Here is a 19,475-nt window from a genome sequence, read left to right on the forward strand (position 1 = left end):
TGATTTTGGTTTTACATATTCAGTCTCCAATTAGCTTGCCACTACCATTACTCACACATGAGTGTAGTCTGTTGCACCTGTTATGTTTAAGAAGCATAAACATCATCTAGTGTCACTGATACGACTTTGGATAAATAACGTTTACAGAGATTCACTTACCATGCTTGTAAACAAAATGTAAACAAAAACATTTTTATGAAAATCATGGTCATGAGTACAATTTTTATAATGAGTGTTACTGTTTCACACATTTTGTATTTCTAATTTCTTACTACTGAAAAAAAAATTGACTATTATAAAACTAACTAGACATTAAGCCCGTTACAATAAAGGGCGCTAGAACAGTAGTCCATAAACATTAGTAGGAACAGTCTATATTAAATGGCAAGGGACCTTTTACCTCATTAAATTTTTTCCGTAAAATGCCTGTAATTTTCTCTGACAGTAATACTGGCTTTGTTGTCCGTAATATGCGTTTAATTTTCTGTCACAACAGTGGGCAATCAGCAGATTCTCCCCAACAACTGATGTAATGTGCGCGAAAATAAATCTACTTTTAAAAGTCATTGTATTGTAATATCATGAAAATTCGTATATTTAGGAAAACCCCTTCAACGACTGACACTTTACAATTTCCCGGGCCAAGCTTCTTAATCGCAAATCTGACATCCTCAGAGTGAACACTTGCACAACAATGGGGAAGCTGGTCTTACCTCATTTACCGAAATCTAATTGGATCAGCCGCGCGATATTTTATAGGTCCCGCCCTCTCTGTCTTGTGTGACGCGTCAGGCGGCCTTTGAAGCATCGCACCGTGCCCTGCGCATGCACACTTCGCCAGAAGACACACATACACGGACACTGGACGCACACAGGGGTTTCATTAAAGAGGATAAAGAGGTTATGTCCATTTAATTATTGAGGTGTGCAATTGTATCAATTTAATGTGTTACTGTTTATTATTTTTAAAATGTACATACAAATACTGTCATGACATATCAAAAATGTATGCCAGGACAGAAGCACACCAGGATTGAATATAAAAAGGTCTTAATGTTTCATTTTCTTTAGCATTACATTACTATAAACATCTTTGCACTACTCTAATGTTAGAGGTTTACTGACTTAAAATTGTTACAATTATAACTGATGATTTTAACATTATGGAACACACCTTTTTAATTAATTTATTTATTTTTTTATTGATACACATTTTCCTTTTGTCTCTGGCTAACAAAAAGAGAAATGGTCATGAATGTCTTAATAATTTAAATGTGATATATTATTAATTTTTGCAGTTTTTCAATTAACAGTATAGCTTTAAAAGCTGCCAGGTAAGGTGAGAAGAGGAAGGCCTAAGAGGAGGTTTATGGATGTGGTAAGAGAGGACATGCAGGTGATGAGTGTAACAGAGCAAGATGCAGAGGACAGAAAGATATGGAAGAAGATGATCTGCTGTGGCAACCCCTAACAGGAGCAGCTGGAAGAAGAAGGTTAGGTTAGGTTTAGGTTTATTTGTCATATATAGGTTAACACAGGGTCAACATACAATGAAATGTGTATGACGAGAAAAACAAGTCACTCAGCCTAGATCCAATAAAGCTAAAAAAAAAAAAAAAAATTACAAGTTAAAAATAGACTAGCCATATAAAATAAAATGTGTACGTTTTAAAAGAAGTTATAGAGCAATATGAGTTGAATGAGCAGCAAGTACAAATGACAGTTATTGCACAGATAATGTATTATACTGTAAGTACAGATGCATATTCCATAAAGTGCAGATGCATGTTCCAGTCAGTATTCAGAGTGTGTGCAGGTACAGCTTGTGTGTGAGTAGTGCAATGTAGATGTAATGCAATGTAGGTGTCATGTAAGTGTATGTAAGTGTTCAGGTGTTGCTGTTGAGGAGTCGAATGGCCTGGTGGTAAAAACTGTTCTTAAGTCTTGTAGTCCGAGCAGCCAGACTCCTGTATCGTCTGCCAGACGGTAACAAGGAGAACAGCTGGCGTGCTGGATGACTGTGGTCCTTTATGATGCTGTTTGTCTTATGCAAGCACCGATGGAGGTAAATGTCTTCAATGGCAGGGAGACTCTTGCCCGTGATGTGTTCTGCTGCCTTCACCACTCTCTGTAGTGATTTCCGGCTGCTGGCAGAGCAGCTCCCATACCAGATGGTAATGCAGCCCGTCAGCAGACTCTCGACCACACTCCTGTAAAAGTTTGAGGTGATGTTGGCATTCATACCAAACTTCCTCAGCCTCCTCAGGAAGTAGAGCCGCTGGTGAGCTTTCTTGACCACACTGTCTATGTGAAGGGTCCACGTGAGATCCTCGGTGATGTTTACTCCGAGGAACTTGAAGCTGTTAACCCTTTCAACTTCTACGCCGCTGATGTAGATGGCCTGGTGTTCTCTGCCTTGTTGTTTCCGACAGTCCACGATCATCTCCTTGGTTTTGCTGACGTTAAGAGACAAGTTGTTACCCAGGCACCAATTCCTCAGTGCCAGCACGTCCTCTCTGTAGGCCGTCTCATCGTTGTCAGTGATAAGGTCTATGATGGTTGTGTCGTCTGCAAACTTGATGATGGTGTTTGTGCTGTGTTTTGCAACACAGTTGTGGGTGAACAAGGAATACAAGAGGGGGATAAGCACACAGCCCTGCGGCGCTCCTGTGTTTAAAATGAGTGATGAGGACGTGTGTTTGCCGACTCTTACCACCTGGGGCCTGTTTGTGAGGAAAGAGAAAATCCATCTGCAGATGGTTGTCCCCAACCCAAGGTCGTCAAGCTTCAAGACGAGTTTTGAGGGGATGATGGTGTTGAATGCCGAGCTGTAATCTATGAACAGCATTCTTACATATGTATTTCCTCTTTCCAGGTGGGTGAGGGCAGTGTTTATTATTAGCACAATGGCATCCTCTGTAGATCTGTTTGCTCTGTAAGCAAATTGGAGAGGATCCAGTGTGTCGGGTAGGGAGGAGCAGATGTAACCTTTGACCAGTTGCTCGAAGCACTTCATATTGACCGATGTCAGTGCAACCAGGCAATAGTCATTCAGACAGGAGACCACCGGTTTCTTTGGGACAGGAATGATGGTGGATGCCTTGAAGGAAGTGGGGACCACTGACTGCCTCAGGGAGAGATTGAAGATGTTGGTGAACACACTTGCTAGCTGATCAGCACATGCCCTGAGGGCACGGCCTGGGATGCCATCTGGTCCCGAAGCTTTGCGAGGATTGACCTTTTTGAAGGACCTTCTCACATCAGATGTTTCAAGGATCAGAGTGACAGACTCACTGCCCCCTTGAGGATATAGCACCTGTTCTTTGTTGGCTGCATCAAAACGAGCATAGAAAGTGTTGAGCTCGTCTGCAAGACATGCAGTGGGCTGCACACTGACTGTGTTTTTCTTTTTATAGTCAGTGATGCAGCACAGTCCATTCCACAGGCGCTTGGTGTCAGAGCTGTGGTAGCTTGACTCCACTTTGTCCCTGTAGTCCCGTTTGGCCTTCTTGATGGACCTCCGGAGGTCGTATCTGGCTGCTTTGTATGCATCAGAGTCCCCTGAGCCAAAGGCAGAGGTCCGCGCCTTGAGCGTAGCCCGAATCTCCCTATTTACCCAGGGTTTCTGGTTAGGATATATGCAAACGGTGGTTTTAGTGACAACATCGTCAATGCACTTGCTGATATATCCTGTGACAGAGTCTGTGAATTCATTGATGTTGCCATCAGCTGCATCCTCAAACATCTGCCAATCAGTTGTTTCAAAGCAGTCCTGTAAGACCCCCTCAGCTTCACTGTCCCATTTGTAGATGTTCCTGTTTAAGTCTTTGTTTATATGCAGGCAGCAGCAATATAGAGCAATGGTCTGCTTTTCCAAAAGCTGGTCGAGGGAGAGGTTTGTAGGAGTCCTTGAATAAGGTGTAACAATGATCCAGTGTTTGATCACCTCTTGTGGGGGGAGAGATGTGCTGATAGTATTTAGGGAGAACTTTCTTCATGTTTGCTCTGTTAAAGTCTCCTAACACAATAAATGCTGCTTCTGAGTTAGTGTTCTCTAGTCCACTGATAACATCATACAGTTCATCCATAGCCGAAGCTTTATCAGCTTGTGGGGGGATGTAAACAACTGAAAGGAGAACTGAACTGAACTCTCTCGGGAGGTAAAAGGGTCTAACTTTAATGGCCAGCAGCTCGAGAACCGGTGAGCAGTGCGTTTTTAAGACACACACATCCGTAGCCCACGAAGAGTTAACCATAAAGCACACACCCCCTCCCCTTGACTTGCCTGAGTCCTTCGTTCTGTCTCCCCGATAAACTGTGAACCCGTCTGGTGCGACGGCGCAGTCGGGTACGCTGGGCTTCAACCACGTCTCTGTGAACGCCAAAACGCAGCAGTTTGTGATGTCTTTTCGGTGCTTTATGCGTGCGCGCAGCTCATCTAATTTGTTGTCCAGAGACTGAACGTTAGCGAGCAGGATGCCAGGCAGAGGAGGCTTGTTGTTTCTCTGTCGGGTTCGGCACAGAACACCGGCGCGTTTCCCCCTCTGTTTTCCTTCGGCGTTGTGCGAGTAAGCAAAAGACTCCAGGCAGTACAGTGTCCGCGATATCAAAAACTGTTGTAAAATCCGAACTGGCTGATGAACGTAATTCCAATAGTGTTTGCCGGTCATACTGAAAGTGTGATAAAGTAGTACGCACAAAGAGAGTGAGTAATAAGAAAATAAATAATAACTTTTTGCTGAGATGACTCAGAGCTCTCGTCGGTGCAGCCATCTTACAGCGCAGCCCAAGGTGTAGCTTTAAAGTTTTACCACTTTGCAACAAATATCATATTAATTAGTGTAACTTAGAAAGCAGCAGTGTTAAATATGCTACAAAATCATGTCATGGACAGAAAAGGTTGTAACGAATGGCACCATTTAAATGTTGTCAATTTTCAATGGACAGTTTAGGTTATAATGATTTACCATTTAACAATTAACATGTAAGATTATTTCTTTATTTCTTGTTACTGCTTTCTATGCATTATACTTCCAGATGTCCAGATTGTTGTAGAGAATTGGTGGACCTGGCCCAGGTGTCCTTCACAGAAATAGTGTGCACCTCTAAGGTGGCATGAGAGGATTTCCAGACCAGACAGATAGAAATAGGTGGGTCACAGTTACAAGGCACAAGGTAGAGGGTGCACATTGTCTGGGGGTATCAGCCCCAGAATTGTAAATGTTAGGCCCTTTTCAGGTCCTTGCAGAGCTAGATAGTGTCTTTGAAGTTTCTAAGGTGGTAGACAGGCATGAGGAGCCCCAATTTGCCACCTCAAAACCAGTTCCCAGAAAAAAAGACATAGTGATAGCTGGGAACTCAATCATAAGGGGGATTGAAGGACAGAATTGCTGCAGATGAAAGTCTTGCACATTGTGTTGCCTTTTGGGTGCATAGGTGGGAGACCTCCTGAAAGAGTTCAATAAGGCTCTTGACCAGAGTGGGGATGGATCCAGTGGTCTTTATTCATGTTGGAACAAATGACATACAAAATGGGAGTCTCTTAGTTCTGTGATCCAAATTTAAAGAGCTAGGTGCCAGGCTGAGGAGCAGAACTGACAAGTTAATCTTCTCTGAAGTTCTGCTTGTGTCACACGCCAGTCCAGGTAAGACTGCAGAGATTATAAGACTTAATGCGTGGCTCAAATCTTGGTATAGGGTAGAAGGGTATAGGTTTATGGGTCATTGGAACTCATTTTTGAACAGATGAGACCTGTTCTGCTGCGATAGGTTACATCTGAACCGGAGTGGCACCAATGTGCTGGAGAGATGTATAAGTAGGTTAAGGGAAGGAAGGGAGTTTAGGGCAGGCCATGTTTACTACTGCACACTGAGGAACAAACGATAGTGTAAAAATAAAAATGCACAGTAATGTAAATTCTAACCCAATTTAAATATAAAAGTAAAATGAATAACATATTACAAATAGCTTGCTTTAATGCTAGAAGTATGAAAAATAAAACAAGCGAGTTGGAGTTGTATGTAGCAGAACATAATTATGATATTACAGCAATAAGAGAATCTTGGCTAAATAACAAAGATGGGGATGAGTATACCATAGAGGGATACACATTTTTAAGGAAGGATAGAACAGAAAAAGAGGTTAAGGTTGCTGTTTATGTCAAACAGAATTTAAATGCAAGTCCTCTTCAGTTGAATGATGAACCCCATCTTAACGAGGACAGGTGGCTTCATCTGGAAACCATTAGGGAAAGATGCCTTATTTTAGGAGTGGTTATAGACCACCCAAAGCAGACATTCATTTTAATGCACATGTTTTTGGTAATATACAAAAGGCGATTTAACAGGGGGATATTCTAGTCATGAGGAACTTTACCCAAATATTAACTGGGATAACCTTACAAATAACGGAGCACAAGAGCAAGAGTTTTTAGAAGTAAGAGTTTTTAGAAGTAAGAGTTTTTAGAAGCAATCAGTGACTGTTTTTTAACAAAGCATGTTAAAGCACCAATGCAGGGGGAAGCCTGTATAGATTTAGTAGTTTGTAACAATTAGGCGAGAATCGAGGGTGTCGAAGTGTTTGAACCACTAGAGTCAAGTGACCATAATACAATACAGTTCTCAGTGGTTTGGAAGAGTGCAGGTGCAAAAACTAAAACTGTAGAGTTTAACTTTGGTAGTGCAAATTTTGAGTAGATGCGTTAAAGTCTATCCTAGCTTTTAAGTGTGGAGACAGTCGAGGAGTTGTGGAACAGGTTTAAAAAAGTTTTACATGTAACACAGGACAGGTACATAACCAAATTTGAAATTAGTAGTGGATATCAAAAAAAAATCCACAGTGGGTTACTAAAGAGATGAAAAAGAAGCTGCACAGGTATAAGGCATATAACACTAATAACTCGTAAAGTGAATTGTAGCGCGAATGAGAACATGAGGGCAACCATTAAGAAGGATATTAGGGAGGCTAAAAGACAGAGAGGAATACAGCAGATCAGGCGAAAGACGACCCCAAGAGATTCTTCCAATATATTAGTAGTAAAAGGAAAGTCAAGGAAGTGGTTAAGAACATCAGGAGTAGTAAAGGGGAACTGAAAAATACAGACAGTTAAATAGTGAATGCACTATACTTGCATTTTTTCTGAGATCTTCACGTGTGAGAAAGTGGACTACTAAGGATGTACTGACTGATTTGGAAATTGTGGAGGGAGAAGTACTGCTTAGATTAAATAGGCTGAAATCAACAAATCTCCAGGACCACATAATATTTACCCTTGAGTTCTTAAGGAGGTTAGCAAGTACATATATAAATCCTTGACATATATTTTTAGGAAGTCACTGCGCACTAGGAAAGTTCTGAAGGACTGGAAAATGGCAAATATTATCCCATTATATGAAAAGGGTGACCAGGCAGATCCAAGTAACTATAAGCCAGAAAGATTAACATGCATCACAGGATAATTAATGGAACACATTATTAAGGATATAGGTAGTTCAGTTCAGAACAGAAGAGGGAGATGATGTTTTACTGACATGCTGGAATTCTATAAAGAAGCAACAAAGGATATGATCAGAGTGGAGCTTATTGTTTATCTTGACTTTCAGAGAGAATTTTATAAGGTGCCACGTGAGAGGTGGGGCATCAAACAAAAAGAAGCGGGAGTTCAGGGTGATGTTCTTAAATGGGTGCAGGATTGACTCTGACACAGGAAGGAGAGGGTGATGGTGTGTGGAACCTTATTAGAATTGGCTAATGTTAAGAGTGGAATTCCAAAGGGGTCAGTGTGAAGCCACTGCTATTTTAAATATATATAAATGATTTGAAATATAAGTAACAAGCTGGTTACGTTTACAGATGAAACCAAGCTAACTAGATTGGTAGATAATGTAGAATATGTTGAATCACTACAGTGGGAGTTGGACAGTATATAAGCTTGAGCAGATGAAATATAAGTAAATGTAAAGTATTATACTGTATGTAGGAAGTAAAAAGTGTTAGTTTTGAGTACACAATGGGAGTGTGAAAGTACACCTTATGAGGAGACACTACACGATCAGCTGCCAGACAGTGGTCAGAAGCTATTAAGAAGGCTAACAATGTTAGGTTATATAACACCATGATGTGTGTAGTACAAGTAAAAGAAGATTATGCTGAATCTTTTTAACGCACTGGCAAGGTCTCATCTGGAGTACGGTGTACAGTTTTGGTCTTCAAGCTACAAAAAGGTCATAGTAGTGCTAGAAAAAATCCAAAGAACAATAACTTGGATGATTGCAAGGCTATGGGAGATGAATTATGAAGAAAGATTGAAAAGAGTTGAGCCTTTTCAGTTTAAGCAAAAGAAGATTAAGAGTTGACATGATTTAAGTGTTTAAAACTATGAAGGGAATTAGTACAGTGGATCGAGAGTTTGACTTTAAAATGAGTTCAAACACAGGGCCACAGTTGGAAACTTGTTAAGGGTAAATTTCACACAAACATCAGGAAGTTTTTCTTTACACAGAGAGCAATAGACACTTGGAACAAGCTACTAAGTACGGAGGAAGACAGTAGGACTTTAAGGACTTTCAAAACTCGACTTGATGTTTTCATAGAAGAATTAAGTAGATAGGACTGGCGAGCTATGTTGGGCCGAGTGGCCTGTTCTTGTCTAGATTGTTCTAATGTAACGAAACAATAGTATCTAAAGGGTTGTGTTAACACAATATGCCAGTTTATGAATTTTTAGTGCTTTAAGCATCAGAAAGTTGCTGTATTATTATGATTAACTATGAACTCGTTGCAATTCGCAAAAGCAACACGTGCTGACCAATGACGAGAGAAACAGTTTAAACACACTGTTTTCCATGTCACTGTGCTTACTTACCCTAAAGCATGTAGTAGTGTTTATACACTTCTGGCAAGTCACAAGTTTGTGGCAACACAAATCAAGAACTCATTCATAGGTTTAATACTGCATGAGCACTCTGTACACAAGTGAATCGCATGTCTTTTAGCATTAATAGCTACTTTGGGAACCTATTTATAGCTGCTTTGGCTGACAAATTTGAAGTCTAGTTCTGCTGATTCTATACCAGACAAGGATTAAATGTGGAAGTAGCTAAAATAAGTGTATACTCCACCTAAAACATGCAACCTCGATCTAAGCTGTCAGCAGATGAACATGTTGCCTGTGCATTATGGAAATTAGTGCTCTACTGTGTACAATAATATCTCATCACATCTTATCACATCTTTGCATAATTTCCATTGCCAATCAGCAGCAGCACCAGGTATTCTTATCACAACTTGCTGTTCGTTTAGCTTAAGTGTAGTTATAGTTAGGTATTTTGTTGTTATTTTCTAAAAACAAAATTCCATGACATCCTAAACTATTGAGGTAATTGAAAATTCTGAATGAGTTTCACGTTTCAGTTGGTACAAATACATAAATGAATAATGAAGAAAAAATGTACTACCTATCAGCACCATCATAATCACCACCTATTCCAATTGATTCTGCACCAGCAATCTTCTTTATGTGATCAAAATGATCTGTAGAATAAAAGAATATCAATAACCATATCATTCTCATTTCCTCTGATATTTTCATTAAACTTATCCTGAATAATCCTGATTTACTATTAGCACACGTTATTTCAAAAAATTGAGTCTCCTTCATTTTCCAGCCCCCCTCTTCTGTTACATAATTAATGGGGTGCCAAAATCTATCCTGGCAGAGAAACAGGATCCAACCTAAAACAGTCCATCAGAGGTCACACCATATCCTGGTGTAAACATGTAATAACCCTAATTTTAAAGATGGCACTTAGCCACCTGAAAGCTGCATATTAGGTTGAGTGAGATATTGAGACATTCAGCGTCTCATGTCCACAACATATGTCAACATGGTAGTTATTTAAGGCTGTTTCTTTCTCAAATAAATCTGCAGCAGTCAACATAAAACTGATTTTGGGGCAATATACAGTTTGTTAGCTTTGTTCAGTTGTTAGTCTATTCATGTACATACTTCCAAGTGAAATTGTTTTACAAATACAGTCAGCCAAGACTGCATTACTTGGCATCACTCGCGATCATTGCTGCAGATATTAGTGAATTGAAAAGTGTGAAGTATGTCTTATTGTACATTTGTTAGGGGGTGCAGCATATAATCTATTTTTATTTGCTTGAGATTCCTGATGTGTCATAATGATAATATTACAGTGCCTATAAAAGGTATTTCATTGTTATACAACATGGAATCACAGTGGATTTAATATGATGACTTTTGACACTGAAAGGGGAAAACAGATCTTTGTAAAGTAATCTAAATTAAATACAAATATAAAACACAAAATATCTGACTGCACAAGTATTCATATCCTTCAAGTCAGAATTTAGTTGATGCTCCGTTGGCAGTCATGACAGCCTCAAGTCTGTATGCACAGGTCTCTATCAGCTTTGTACATCTACACACTGCAGTTTTACCTTATTCTTCTTGGTAGAATTGATGAAGCTCTGTCAGATTGAAAGGCAGTCACGAGTAAACATACATGGAACAGCCATTAATTCCCATTTGGATTGAGATCGTGATTCTGACTCAGCTACTCTGACATTAACATTGTTTTTTTAAGCCATTCCTACACAGCTTTGGCTTTATGCTTGGTTTTTCTTAAAGAATGTCCTTATATTTTGCTGCATTTATTTTACTATATACCCTCAAGAGACTTTCAGGTCTTGCTGCAGAGAAGCCTCCCCAGAGTGTGAAGCTGCCACCACCGCGGTTCATGGAAGGAATTGTGTGTTTCTGATAATGTGCAGTGTTTGGCTTACACCAAACATGGCATTTAGTCTGAAAGGACAAAAAAGCTCAGTTTTATTCTCATTAGACCAAGGAAGCTTTTTCTATCTGACTTCAGAGTCATGCATGTGCCCTTTGGCAAACTCAAGCCAAAATGTCAGGTGCTTGCTATTTTTATTTATTTACTACTTATTAAAGGAGCTCTCTAAAGCTGTGACTGAAATACTCAGGCAACAGTTGTTGTTTGCACAGCCTCTTCAATATCAGTCACTGTAACTCCCTTAGAGTTCTCAGAGGTCTCTTGGTGGGCTCCCTCATAGTCTTATTCTTGCACAGTCACTCAGTTATTGTGGACTTCTCCAGACTGTTTTACAATTGTGCCATACTCTTTCCGTTTCTTAATGACTGATTTAACTGGACTCCAAGTGATATTCAGTAACTTGGATATTTTCATCTGTCCGTTGCCTCACTTGTACTGTTCAACCACCTTATTGTGGAGTTGCTTACGTGTTCTTTTGTCTTTGTTGTTTAGGTCTGGCCGCAAAACTGACCCACTATAAGCTGTGACTTCCAGATACAGGGACATTTATACTACAATCAATGGAAACCCCTCAACTTCAGACAGGTGATCTCCATTGAACTAATTATGTGACTCCTAAAACCAATTGGTTACACCAGCTGTGTCATATTAAAGGGGATGGATATTCATGCAATTCATTACTTTGTGTTTTATATTTGTAATTAATTTTAACCCCTTAGTTTGCAGAGATCTGTTTTCACTTTGACATTAAAGTCTTTTTCTGTTATCAGTGTGAAAAAAGCCAACTTGAATCAATTTTGATTCCAGGATGTATAACAATAAAATGTGAAAACTTCTAAAGGGGTGGAATACTTTTTATAGGCACTGTATAGTTTAAAATAAGCAACATTATACATTTCCATTCTAGCTCCTCCTGTATTACATCCAAACTTTCTGTATCAAGAAGCCTGACAATTGTACATTTACAAGCAGTTTCTTTATTAATAGTCTATGATTTCTTTGGTCAAAGCTCTGCCACCACACATCCCAAAAGACTCAGATTTATACCTGTACAACAAATGAGATCTTCTAAAGTCAGACTGTTCACAGTTCCAAAGTTCTGTTACACTTCTCTTGAAAACCAAGTTTAATGTCAGTCAATCTTGGCAAATTGCTCAAAGTATCTTCCAGTGGAGCAAAAAATGTCTCAAACCAGTCCTTATGTTTATGCAAGTTTTTATTGTTTTATTTTCTTTTTTTTAACTATTTAATACTCCTTAATAAACTTGAAATTACTACATTTTGTACAGTGTTGCTTTATATATTTATTTTGTTTAGAGCTGATTCATTTAGCTTATAGTTTTCATAGCACCTGCATTCTAGGACATTGTAGAAAGAAGCCCAATGCTACATTGGAAGCAACAGAAACAAAGGAGGGAAATCTCCCCTGGATATGAAAGCAATTCATCACACAGCCATATGTGCTTCCAAGGCCATCTAAAGAGAGCAGAGATGAGCCCAGAATACTAACTGTAGGAGGGTTGAAGAGTTAAAAACCTAGGTAGCTTGCAAGAGGTTTAACCAAAGATGGAGTTAAGAGTGGGTGGCAAGAAAAGCTATAGGGAAGCTAATCAGAAAATAAAAAGGCTGAAGCACACTAAGGGCTAAAGTAATTTGTAGATAATGGTTTATATTTTGGTACCTGGCTTTGCTTCCAGAGAATCAAACAACAAATGCTACAGCACCTAGCTAAAATCCATTGATAGAAATTAGAGTGTACCAATTTTAAATTCCACTTTCACTTTATGAAACTGTCCAGCATATGGACTGCTTGTTGATGCATTATTTATTGCTGCTTTATCAAAGCTCCAGGAAACTAAGTCTGATGTCATTGTTTCTGTGTGTTTTTTTATGGATGGTATGATTTTCCTCCCACCATTTAAAAATGTGCAGTTTGATTTAAATGATCACTCTGTACTGATCCAGCATGAATACATTTAGGTAATTGTCCCCTTTAAGATTGGTTCCTGCCTTGCATCAGATGCTGCTAGGATAGTCTTAGGCGTATGATGACTCTGTGAATTAAGTGGACAAGATGATGGACTGATGGATGTCCATCAGAGATTATAACAGTTAATGGTTGAAAAGTTAGTGTGGAATGGGCATACATTGGGAGATTTATTTTTTAATATAGCAAATATGAACAATTTTCTAACCTGCCACACTCGACACATTTCCTCTTTCAGAGCTGCAGCTGATAAAGCCACTGTGAAGATTCACCATTATCAGTCCCTTGTTCTGTTTCTGAAAAAAAAAAGTGGCAAAACAACCTAAACTTTTTTGCCACTAGAAACTTTAAAAAAATATGAGAAAAATGCAGTTCACTGCTCCATGTGTTTCTGTGCAAATGTTTTAGAATTAAATTCATGTTACCAGCAATTGCAGGATGTCATCTGGTACATTTCGTGGATGGTTACATACACTTGAGGCAGAAGAGTGGCTGAAGATTACTGGAGCCTTTGTAATAGACAGAACATGTTTTGCTGTGAAAGTGGAAGTATGTGACAGGTCCACAATCATTCCAAGGCGATTCATCTCTCTGATAACATGCTAAAAAACAATGGGAGTAAAAAGATGTTAGTTTTGCATAGATCAGTTTTCTTTTTTAGACTCATAAAGCTGAACATCTCCCGTGGAAGGCATAAATGGATAAGGTGACTTGGACCATGCAGATATTGTATTCTAATACATATAAATGGTTATGCTGAGTTTTACAAAAGGTGTCCTCTTCTTAAAAAAGAACATCACATAAAAATGTCTCAAGAAAAAAAAAATATATATAGATGTGAAGAGGGGGACTGAATGCGCCCCAAGGAGATGCGGTCGCTCCTTCAAAACCCCTCTTAAACAGTGATACAATGGGAAACAAATTAAATAAGTTTTTTTTTGTTTTTTTTAACCTACTCTTTGCTCGATCAGCTGCTGGCTTGCTGCTGCTTTCATGTTGTGTGATCTGCATGCCATGCGGTGCTTCAAACATTTAAAAGTCTGTACAGCAGCTGTCCTTTTGTCTCACTGCCTTGTCTTTCTTCTCCCCCAGACATCCTCAAACACTATGCGATCTCTTTTCGCTGTTCCGTTATTTCACCGAGTAATATTTTCCATTTGTTTGCACTAATATAATCTTTACTATCATTTACTATCATACGGGCATGGTTAAATCTCTTGGCACAAAGAGAGCATAGGAAGTGTGTCTGCCAAACGCATTCCAACAACTGAGAGATTAGAAAACCGTGGTCTTGTTTGAAAATGGTTGTAAGTAGGGCGTGACTTGTAAAAGTCACCGTCTCATGGGACTTGCTTCCAAAGGTTGTAAGTATGATGTGAGGTGATCGTCTCGCTGGACATGAAAGTGCCTCTCTGTCTCTGTTCAAAAGATCACATCTCATCACAGGAAAAAAAGTCTTGTCTCATCCCAAGGTTTTGTTTTATATATACAGTAATCCCTCGTTATATCGCACTTCACCTTTCGTGGCTTCACTCCATCGCGGATTTTATATGTAAGCATATTTAAATATATATCGCGGATTTTTCGCTGCTTCGCAGGTTTCTGCGGACAATGGGTCTTTTAATTTCTGGTACATGCTTCCTCAGTTGGTTTGCCCAGTTGATTTCATACAAGGGACGCTATTGGCAGATGGCTGAGAAGCTACCCGGCTTACTTTTCTGTCTCTCTTGCCCTGACTTTCTCTGATCCTGACGTAGGGGGATTGAGCAGGGGGGCTGTTCGCACACCTAGACGATAAGGACGCTCGTCTAAAAATGCTGAAAGATTATCTTCACGTTGCTATCTTTTGTGCAGCTGCTTCCTGAAACGACATGCTGCATGGTGCTTCGCATACTTAAAAGCTCGAAGGGCACGTATTGATTTTTAATTGAAAAACAAACTCTCTCTCTCTCTCTCTCTCTCCCTGCTCCTGACGGAGGGGGTGTGAGCTGCCGCCTTCAACAGCTTTGTGCCGCGGTGCTTCGCATACTTAAAAGCAAACAACCCTATTGATTTGTTTGCTTTCCTCTGTCTTTCTGACAGACTCTGCTCCTGACGCGCACTCCTTTGAAGAGGAAAATATGTTTGCATTCTTTTAATTGTGAGACGGAACTGTCATCTCTGTCTTGTCATGGAGCACAGTTTAAACTTTTGAAAAAGAGACAAATGTTTGTTTGCAGTGTTTGAATAACGTTCCTGTCTCTCTACAACCTCCTGTGTTTCTGCGCAAATCTGTGACCCAAGCATGACAATATAAAAATAAACATATGGTTTCAACTTCGCGGATTTTCTTATTTCGCGGGTGGCTCTGGAACGCAACCCCCGCGATGGAGGAGGGATTACTGTATATATACTAGAGGGGTTCGCACGTCCAACCCTGGGTTTGGTTAACCAGATATACAATTTAAACAGATTGTTATTTTCATGGGAATTGTTACATACTCTTTCGATTCAATGTTGCATCGCTTCTCCGTGGTCATAAATATACACCTGAACGAATTGTGGTTTCTTCGAAATTAAACTTTAATTGTTGCAGGACCACAGACTCGCATAGTGTATGGTCCATTATTGTGTAAATCTACGTTTTGAGCATTGAATGATGTGAATGTAAAAAGATTATTGCAGACTCTGATATTTTGCCTGTAGTGTTTGTGGATTTTACTTTCACCAAACAACAAATCTTTTAATTATTGTGGATATGCCTCTTCATTGGGGAGAAACACTACTTTTCCCTGATGGCAACACGAATTAAGACGATCTACAAGTCTCCAACTTAAAGTTTAAAGCCGAACAATATCTACATACTTCTGACTTATCACCTATGTCCATATATTTGATCTCTTTTTTGAGTAATAATTTCCGTTTGTTTGTGCTAATGCGATCTTTACTTTCTTTTTTTTGATACTAATTTTACTACTTTCATATTCTTTAACCTGCTCTGCATGTGTATCGTGCCAACGTTTTTGAACGTCTTTATGAAGTCTTTTATTTCTGACCCCGATTGGACCTACGAGGTTTTAAATCCCACTTGGTCCGGGCTGCTTATTACTTTCCTTATTTTCAGAATTTGCACATAGATTATTATTGTTCTTTTATGCATTCTTTTTTTGCCTTCTTTTCTCTCCAACGCTTTTGGGTCTCTTTTTGATGCGCTGCTCTTTCTTCTTTGCTTAGTCGTTGATGTGCCATCTAGAACGTATAAAATTTTTAAGGGCTGAGAGCACATGAAGTGTGTCTACCAAAAGCATTCCAACAACTGAGAGGTTAGATGTCCATGATCTTGTTTTAAAATGATTGTTCTTGCAGGACGTCAAAGTGTCTTTCCGAGGAGGTCACGTCTCGACCCAAGATTTTTTTTATATAATAGATATATCTATATATCAATCAAGACTCAGGCGCAGCCGCGAGTGGCAGCCTTTCCAGCAGCTCCGTGTATGACTTTATCTTTCTACCTTTTTCTCTGTTTTTCTCTATTTCACTGATCACTCCTACCACTTTCTTTTATGTGGACTCGTTCCCTGGACACTTTTTACTACTTTTAACTACTTGGACATGGAGTTTTACCTGCCGAGACTCGTCTATTCAGGTAGTCAACTTCAAGTGATGAGAACAAAAGGCCCGTGCCGGTGTGGTTCCCTATTTACCCGACGAGGTAAGAAGGTCGTATCATGGCAGCAGAGCCGGCACTAAGCTAAAAGCCAAGCGGCTAGCGAGGAAGTGGCAATACAAGCCTTCGGTGCCTTCTGTGATCCTGGGAAATGTGAACTCACTACCAAATAAGATCGACGAACTGGCTGCACTGGTGAAAAATGTCAGGACCTACAGAGAATGTAGTTTGTTGTGTTTTTGCAAAACCTGGCTAACAACTACCATCCCAGATGCTAACGTGGAGCTACCCAGGTTTAGCACAGTTAGAGCACAAATACCTGTGGGAAGCAGAAAGGAGGAGGACTCGCTCTCTATGTGAATAAAAGGTGGTGCAACTCTGGACATGTAAATGTCAAGATCTCCACTTGCTGCAGGGACATCGAACTGTTGGCTGTAAGTCTGCGTCCCTATTACTTGCCCAAAGAGTTTGGACATGTCATTGTTGTTATTGTTTAAATCCCTCCTGGGCAGACGTGGAGATAGCAGGTGACATCATCCATTCCGCTGTTGCTAAACTACAAACGCAGCACCCCAAGGTGCTTGTGCTAATCGCTGCAGACTTCAACCATGTGACGCTAGGCAAAACATTATCTGCCTTCTCCCAGTATGTGGATTGTAACACCCAGGCAAATAGGACTATTGACCTACTGTATGCAAATGTTAAAGACGCATACAGCGCCACCCCGCTGCCTACGCTTGGGAAAGCAGATCATAACCTGGTTCTGCTTCCGCCTCACTAGAAACCAAGAGTGAGAGAGCTACCTACAACCACACGCTCATTCAGGAAGTGGTCCCCTGAGGCAGAGCAGGCTCTGAGAGACTGCTTTGGAACTACAGACTGGGATATCCTGCAAGGATCATATAGTGAGAACATTGAGGAGGTTGTTGACTGCACTACTGACTACATCAACTTCTGTATGGACATTGTAGTTCCAGTAAGAACAGTACACTGCTATTCTAACAACAAGCCATGGATTACAAGTGACATCAAGGGCCTTTTGAACCAGAAGAAAAGGGCTTTTAAAGGTGGTGATCAGCATGAGCTCAAGCGTGTGCACAAGGAACTTCGAGTCCAGTTCAGGGCGGCAAAGGAGCAGTACAGGGGAAAGCTGGAGCAGAAGTTGCAGAATAACAGCATGAAGGAAGTGTGGGATGGGATGAAGATTATCACTGGCTGCAGCTCGAAGCGAGGTGCTACCATCGAGAGAGACGTGGAGCAAGCAAACCAGATGAACAACTTCTTTAACAGGTTTGACCACCCTAACCCACTCTCACCTCAAAGTACTGCACCCTCCACTCATCCTTCTGCTGATACCAGCCTAAGAGAGAGTTCCCCCCACCCAGAATTACAGCAGCCCAGGTAAGCAGAGAGCTGAGGAGACTTCATGCCAGCAAAGTAGTGGCTCCAGATGGAGTATCGCCACGACTGCTGAAGGCCTGTGCGTTGGAGCTGGGGAGTCCTCTACAGCGCATCTACAACTTGGAGTCCTGCTATGTGCAAAAGTTTGCTGACGACATTGCTATCGTGGGCTGCATCAGGAGTGGGCAGGAGGAGGACTATAGGGACCTAATCAAGGACTTTGTTAAATGGTGCGACTCAAACCACCTACCACTGAACACCAGCAAAACCAAGGAGCTGGTGGTGGATTTTAGGAGGACCAGGCCCCTCATGGACCCCGTGATCATCAGAGGTGATTGTGTGCAGAGGGTGCAAACCTATAAATACCTGGGAGTGCAGCTGGATGATAAACTGCCAATACTGATACTCTGTGCAAGAGAGGACAGAACCGACTATACTTCCTTAGAAAGCTGGCGTCTTTCAACATCTGCAATAAGATGCTGCAGATGTTCTATCAAACGGTTGTGGCAAGCGCCCTCTTCTCCACGGTGGTGTGCTGGGGAGGCAGCATAAAGAAGAACGATGCCTCACGCCTGTACAAACTGGTGAGGAAGGCAGGCTCTATTGTAGGCACGGAGCTGGACAGTTTGACATTTGTGGCAGAGCGACGGGCGCTGAGCAGGCTCCTGTCAATCATGGAGAATCCACTGCATCCACTAAACAGTATCATCTCCATACAGAGGAGCAGCTTCAGCGACAGACTGCTCTCAATGTCCTGCTCCACTGACAGACAGAGGAGATCGTTCCTCCCCCACACTATGCGATGCTTCAATTCCACTCAGGGGGGGTAAACGTTAACATTATACAAAGTTATTGTCTGTTATACCTGCATTTTTATCACTCTTTAATATTGTTCTTTATCAGTATGCTGCTGCTGGAGTATGTGAATTTCCCATTGGGATTAATAAAGTATCTATCTATCTATCTGTCTATCTGTCTGTCTGTCTGTGTATATATATCCATCCATCCATCCATTTTCCATCCCGCTGAATCCGAACACAGGGTCACGGGGGTCTGCTGGAGCCAATCCCAGCCAACACAGGGCACAAGGCAGGAACCAATCCCGGGCAGGGTGCCAACCCACCACAGGACACACACAAACACACCCACACACCAAGCACACACTAGGGCCAATTTAGAATCACCAATCCACCTAACCTGCATGTCTTTGGACTGTGGGAGGAAACCCACGCAGACACGGGGAGAACATGCAAACTCCACGCAGGGAGGACCCGGGAAGCGAACCCAGGTCCCCAGGTCTCCCAACTGCGAGGCAGCAGCGCTACCCACTGCGCAACCGTGCTGCCCTATGTATGTATATACAAGTAAGCCCGCGATTCGCTAGCGAATCGGAAATCCAAGAATGGCAATCAGTTTCTGCGTGATGAAATATCATGGAGGGTATATGCAGTGGTGTGGGCGGTCGCGTCCGGGTGGCTGTACAACCTGGCGTGCACGCTTCACGTCAGGTTTAGTTCACAGGTCATAGGCATGGTAAAGTTTCCATTTAATTCAATAACATGTATCCATACGGGCTCGTTTACAGGTCGTAGCCATACGGGCCCGTGTTTGTATCACTAATCG

General features: G+C 41.0%; 1 protein-coding gene across 2 annotated transcripts in view; it reads right to left on the reverse strand.

The window, feature by feature from the left end:
• Window positions 1-19,475, reverse strand: part of dpep2 (dipeptidase 2) — a 68,831-nt gene that overhangs the window by 5,102 nt on the left and 44,254 nt on the right. For both annotated transcript variants that reach the window (XM_051932154.1, XM_028809325.2), the window contains 3 exons: window positions 13,231-13,407; window positions 13,014-13,101; window positions 9,457-9,532 (listed from right to left, as the gene is read on the reverse strand). In XM_051932154.1, coding sequence (XP_051788114.1) covers window positions 9,457-9,532; window positions 13,014-13,101; window positions 13,231-13,407 — 341 coding nt within the window. The remainder of the gene's footprint in view (window positions 1-9,456; window positions 9,533-13,013; window positions 13,102-13,230; window positions 13,408-19,475) is intronic.

Source organism: Erpetoichthys calabaricus, chromosome 9 (assembly GCF_900747795.2).
Source record: "Erpetoichthys calabaricus chromosome 9, fErpCal1.3, whole genome shotgun sequence".
Taxonomy (NCBI): Eukaryota; Metazoa; Chordata; class Cladistia; order Polypteriformes; family Polypteridae; genus Erpetoichthys; species Erpetoichthys calabaricus.